The 6,772-nt window shown below is 44.6% G+C and overlaps 1 protein-coding gene across 1 annotated transcript in view; it reads right to left on the reverse strand.

The window, feature by feature from the left end:
* Positions 1-337: 337 nt before the first annotated feature.
* T265_02348 (hypothetical protein) overlaps positions 338-6,772 on the reverse strand; it is a gene marked incomplete at both ends in the record, with an annotated part of 7,107 nt that continues 672 nt past the window's right edge. The window contains one exon of the mRNA XM_009166562.1: positions 338-607. Within this exon, the coding sequence (XP_009164826.1) occupies positions 338-607 (270 nt within the window). The remainder of the gene's footprint in view (positions 608-6,772) is intronic.

Here is a 6,772-nt window from a genome sequence, read left to right on the forward strand (position 1 = left end):
CTTGTGTATCAGGCTCAGTATGCACTGTTTTGTTGTATGCTGTGAGAGTTGGCCTGTCCGGGCAGCTTAACTAAGACGTCTTCAATTATTTGACATTGTCTCAAAAATCTAGCTCGTGTGAATCGGCGTTGACGATTCCTGAAGAGACAGGTAGAAAACTAACCTTGGTGCTCGTTGCTCAAGAATTCGAAACGGTCGTTACACATACACTGACAAATATTTGCAGCACTATAGGGTGCGTTGGTTATTCCAAAAGGCCAAATCAGGTAGGAATATGTGGTTAGCATGCAGGGCGCGTTAAAGGAGTGGATTGCGAGGAGTTAGTTCAATCGACTATTTAGAGGACAAAAGCAGGAGTGGTGGCATTTTGGCGGTGTACGCCACCTAGACGTAGCTTGAAGGACGCGTTCCTTGACAGGAAGTCATAGTAAACCTTGCCGTTCATCGCTCGATCATCACCGTTATCTGAGAGAGTTGGTCGCATTAGCTGTGGACGTCTTAGTTGCTCGTCTATTCGGATGTTTACATGTTGGTGCTCACATTGTTGTGGAAGTGAAGATGGATTGCAATACTTCGGACTGTACGATAAGTTGGGTGGGGGCCAAACCTATATAACAGACATGGAATAGACCCCAAGAATAGCCTGAGATCGCAAGCAGCTTCCAGTATGTACGTTGGAAATGTGGAAGCTTATTTATATATAACCGGAAGTTGAAAATCACAACCGCAAGCATGTTAGTCGGTAGGTTTCCAAATATAAACCCCCAGTTGGTGAGATTGCTGCTGCGGTTGAGTGTGGGATGACTACGGGTCGGTTCCATTATGCTACATAGCATTAGCGTCGGGAGCCAGAAGTGCAGCGAGATTGGAATATAGAGACTTAAATGAACAGATTCGACACAAACCACCCGCACACTTACTATGTTTTCGCTACGGCTGCATCCATGGTTGAACCTTCGAGAACGCATGTGGCCCTTGGATCCTAGGGCTCAGGTATATACCACTTGCTTTTACGACTAGCTGGTTTACACCCTTATATGACTTGAACTTCACCTAGTCTAATGATGATGTTTGCCGAAACCTCTCGTTAAATAATCGATGTAAACCCGGCTCCTTCATTATCACCAACGGGACCAATTGAACAACTGGCTGGTCTACCTTTATAACAGGGGGACTCCTACTTCGGCGTAAACACCGATCGGGAATTGTGGGCAGTGGACCTGGCAAGTTTGCTGCTACAAACTTATTTAATTGTGTACTTTATATGCGACTGTATACGAGTCCTGATTGATTTAGCATTTTACCTTTCAGAAACTCTGCAGAGTGAGAGCGGCTTCCCGAAACCGTGAGCTAGATTGAATAGATAATACGTTTGTACCGGTGCAACCAATAAACGGATAAATTATCTGCCAATGGTGGTTGTGTATTTTTCAGGCATGAGGTTGGCACATGGATGAAATGTTTGGAGTGGGAGCTGGATTAGTTTATTATTTACAGTTGGGGTCTTATGGTCAGCTGCGAGTACATAGACACGAATGTGTGCGGTTACGATAAGTAGCCGAGATCCGTACAACGACTACCATTATAATGGTGACCACTTTGTGACGTATTCCACCTGTGGAGCGCCGTACTCCCAATAAGAATTCTACCGTTATTTTGATAATTTACCTACATTTACCCCCTGACGTTGTATTGTCCGCAATCCGTTATGCACGTATGGGAGATGGAATCATCCACAGAGATGTCTGCCGAATCTCCACTACACAACTCATGCTGTTGTCTAAAAATGTTGTACTTGATGGAAGCTGAACACCATAGAAAAATGTGTTGTGACGAATTTCGCCAAGCAAATTAATCTCTTTTGTCAAATCTCAGGAGTACAAAGCAAATAAACGTTATTGATGTATTTTATCGGGTGGAATTCATATTGGATATTCCGTGCATGTTATTTTATTCTTAGAAAACACATAAGAACTCCAAATATTCCAAAGGGCGATTGTATCAAATATATCGTAAACCGACAAAGAAACAGGAGTTGATGGTGGTCCTTGACCTTGGAATTTCGCTCACTTACACAAACTGCTATGAGCAACATAGGGCTGGATAGGGCTCACTCCCCGAAGAAGTCACAACTTCTAAAATAATTTGGGTGTGCTTCCAGTGAGCTGCAGGCAGAAGTGACAACGCAGAACGGCAGGCTGCATAAACGGGGGTATCAAGAGAAAGCTCGAAATTATTGGGATCAGAAGTGTTGTCATCTGCAAACTTGAGAGGATAACATTGGCTGGCGTCACTGAATTAATAAAGCTAGGTAGAAGGGTTGGGGGAAAATGAACAAGTGAGAACAAAATTTTGGTGAAGGATGGATTGAAATAATATCACTGATAAATAAAACAAGGTCTATTCTCAACTAGTGGGTGGCATACCGCTGTAGTGGTCTGGCTACCCAATAGGCTAGTTTACCAGGAGTGTGAGGCAAAGAAATAAAAAAAAATTACGCTAGGTTGGGTACACAAAAGTAAATAAGTCAGATGGAACAGACTCACTAACAATTGTTCTCTTTAAAATAGTTCGTCGTTGGCCCAGGTCAGCGAATAAACAATAGTCTAATCATGTTGGTACAGAGGTCTTCTTCTGAACAGTTCGCACGTATAATAGATTCCGAAGATGTCTGAAATGTTTTGGTACCAGAGTAGTACATGAGACTTGCGAATGACCGCTGCAAGCGCGAGGGAAATCAGAAGAGAGAGTCAAATCACGTGACCACGATTGTATTATATGAAATTGTACAAGTGCGCGTTTTTGTAGTTTTTCGAATTCAAACAAAAATCGATTCTGCAATTGATGAAATACGTAGTGTTATAATGGAAGTAAAATAAAGGTACAAAACGCCACACCGCCAAATGTGACTACAATATTACAGTCAGAATAAGTGAAGCCTGCGGGGATTGCAGGGTACTGGGGATTGCGCGAATTAAGGGCAGTAATGGGTGGTGGGATATATCGGAAGTAGACTTGATCAGACCCAAACCGGCACAAGAAATGCAACACAACAACCAGCAGTTTACTTTACTTTTGGAGGGACCTATTAAGGCGAGAAAAGATCAGATCGTTAGAATTCAAGGGTTGAGCACAAAAGCAAAACGGAAGGGCAAAATAGCACATTCCCTTGTACATGATAAGGAAACTTCAAATTGCGATAAATGGGGGACCACAGCAACTAATCCAGTGCGGTAGCAGGATTCTCGATGTTCGGCCGGTCAGTTTGAACTAAAGATTAAACCAAAGATGAAACATTGTCGGGTTTCGACTGTTGTGCTTCCGGCCAGGGTAAAAAGAAGAGTACGTGTGGTGAATAAATAGAGCAATGAGCAATGGGCGTAGATGGTAAGTGGAATCATATAGCCACGGTGTGCATTAAAATGGCAAGACACAATAGTGTCTGATTGTATGAAATAAAACAGAAATAGGAAGAGTTTCCAACGCAAAATAACACTACGGCACATTAAAGCTATAAAATGAAATTATTTCGCTCGGATGGTTTGGAAATGGAAAAAATCAAAACAGAAGGCGACGGGCACGAAAAAAATTGAAGGAAGATTTTGAAACTTTCTAAACTGAGAAGGAATAAATTTTCAGATAACTATTCATTCTTATTCACTCAGCAGTACTTTCAGACGAATTTTCGGTTCTCTTCGTTCAGCTGTCGCTGTGCCTAATTGCCTTGCCACTCGAAGGTTGCACGAGGGCTGGGATACTGCCAGGTTGCCCAAGCCTAAACAGAGGACGTCAAGAGGCAGGGTCTGGTTCGAACCACGGACCTTGTGGTCAGTGAATTCGCGCTCTAACCACTTGGACAATCTTTCAGGGACGTATTATTGGTTCTTCAAGTTAAGGTGAAGTTTTCACTTGAGTTTCTCCATGATGGAGTATAGGTTCTCCTAACTTAGTTGTAATGGATCAATGAACGACCACGGAACGGTTGCATGACGCTTGATAAGTTTCCGCTGGACATATCTGGTATTTCCTATCGATCAGGTGGTTTACAGTTGCACCTACCATGTGTCTCGCCTCTTCGGTTCCACTTCAAGATGGCAGATTCCCAGCTACTCTTTGAGATGAACACGAGTCGTATGGCCCACACGGTTAAGGAACCATCATTTGGGTACACGTCATGTACACCAGATCCAACCCTTCTCACATTTACTCCCCTGCTACAGGTATCTGCGTGGAAACAAACTCAGCCTGTAAAGGGACTAATATTGTTGCTAGAACATGAGTTCACACCTTGCTGATGGTAAACGCACCGTCGTTCTCATCCGAAGAGTCTTGGACTCAATGAGACTCCATATAGTCCACTTCACTGCACTGAGGTATTCCGTAGACTTTCGGTTTTGACTATACATATGGACATCTTTTGCTGAATCCTAGCCATAAAAGATATTCCTTTATAGTCATGTTTATTGTAGTCCGAATCGACAGCACCCGATTGTAGGGTTGTAACCTCTGTTGGGATCTCACCATCGTGTGTGTCTCGAGGTCTGTGCACTAGTGCCATGTTCCCTGACTGCGATCGGTATTCTTCTAAGCCTCCATCGAGTTCAACCTTGGTTAGGTCACACTCGAATTCAGCGCTCTTGCAACACGTACTCTCGAGCCAATGAAAAATCCATCCAGCTGAACGTTTCATCGTTTTGTGGAGTTGTTCTAGTATTCAACTCGTTGATGAAACTGATAAGACTAGAAACAACAAGGATATCAATGAGAATTTAATCGTGTGTCAATCTTCACCAACCTGTTAATGTACAGTGAGCTCTTGGAGGATTTCTACAAACAGGTGTTTCGAGAGATACGAGTGCTGGGGATGTTAAAATAGCGTTCATAAGCGGGGTCTCACGGACAATTATCAACATACCTTGCCGTAAATTGACAATATAAAGCTATCAATTTCTTAATCCTTTTGTTCTTCCTTTCCTAAGAGGGGGGAAAAACTGAATTAATCCATCAGGCTTACAGGTCAGGATGGCAGTGGTATTTGCCAGCACACGTTGTGAACAGAGCAGCTCGCTTCACGTGAACTGTCTCCTCTGTCTATAAATTTATGTATTAATTTCAGGCTTTCGACAAAATCTCGGGCTACCTGAACCATGCCAAGTCCTGTCCAGATATCGAGGTGATTGCTGGTGGAGGCACAGACGACAAGACAGGCTATTTCATTGAACCGACTATCTTGCTCACGAAGAATCCCTTGGATAAAATCATGAAAGTGAGTGATTTTGATGCATCCTTTCACCTTTTGGGAGTATGTTTCGGATAACCAAATTACCAGTGTACTTTGTGCCTGGCCTCGTCAGTATCTTTTTCCCGAGGTTGCGTCGCTACTGTCTCACGTATGTCCCATAAACTATCGCGATACTGTCGAGTACACAAGGATAGCAGCATAGGTCGTCTGTAATCTGTGACTTCGATTTCAGGTTACTTTTTAGGATGCAGGCTGTCCGACCATATTTACTAACTATTAGTATTCGGTGCTAAGTAAAGCCGAACGGTACTTCATACAGCATAGCGAGATGGCCGAAGTGGTTAGAGCGCGGATTACTAACCTGAAGGTCCGCGGTTCGAATCCGACCTCCGCCACTCGACTTCCCCTGTCTAGGCTTGGGCAACCTGGCAGTATCCCAGCCCTCGTGCTTCCTTCGGGTGGCATGGCAGCTAGGCACCGGAAGGGTGCTACAGCTGAACGCTTTATTGCAGGCAGCCATACCGTTATGAGCCCAATGGGGTCCAGCACCTCGTATCAAGGAATAAAGATGCCCCGAAACTCAGTGGTTTATGCCACGCGCGGGAACAATCATAACATCGGCGTCATGCATATCTGTGGCTGCCACTTCTCACTAACGATCCATGTCTACAGAGAGGCGGGGCTTACTTGCTTTGTGGATCACGAAGCCGTGTCAGACAGTGGGCTCCCTCCCCAAGGAATATGTTTAGCTAAATGCCGCGTTACACGTGTCACAACACGGCGGGCGCAGTTCGAACACTGCATGTCGTCGACCGAGATACGGCTGACGTACGCCCCAACCTCCGAAACGTGCATGTGCTTTTGGCAGTGGCGCTTCACTATTGCCATGTGTGAAGCCACGCTTTCACCTGTTTGCGTTTCTTCGCCCAAACCCAATAACAGCCCCCTAGAATGTGGGCTGTGTTGTAATCCCCCAGACTGCCTACCTTCCGTATCTGTGTGTTGTCTGCATTTGAACTACCCCTGACGTCTCGCTACATGTTTGTTCGTCGACGTGTTTCATTCCTGCCACCTGTATCACCGCGGCCGTCATTACTCTCATTTACTTAGTTTTTGTGCCAGTCGTCCACGGGATTTTGATTCATCTCTCCCTAACAGTCGTCATTCATTCCCGAGGGTCTAAATAACGTCTCTTGGTAGGTCGGAATGAGTTCCTACAGAATTACACCTGACGGCTGAGTTGACTACCTGCCACTCAGCAGCTGTGTTCGCATGGTTTTATCGCGTAGTAGCCCCCCATCCCACAGTTGCCCAGCTAGTGTGTTGGTGAGATCTAGCTTTTGATTGTTTGGTCAACTAGATACATCCCAATTTCGCAAACCAAGTTTGCCTGTGGTCCCACAGTGGGTCAGCTGTAACAATGCCATGAACAGTTCACCCACAAGCAGGAATATCATTATTACCACAACTTTTCGGTCCTTCACTTTTGTGACCTATGAGGAGTTCATGAAATGCCTCCGTAGGATTTTA

This window comes from Opisthorchis viverrini (assembly GCF_000715545.1).
Source record: "Opisthorchis viverrini unplaced genomic scaffold opera_v5_28, whole genome shotgun sequence".
NCBI lineage: Eukaryota > Metazoa > Platyhelminthes > Trematoda > Opisthorchiida > Opisthorchiidae > Opisthorchis > Opisthorchis viverrini.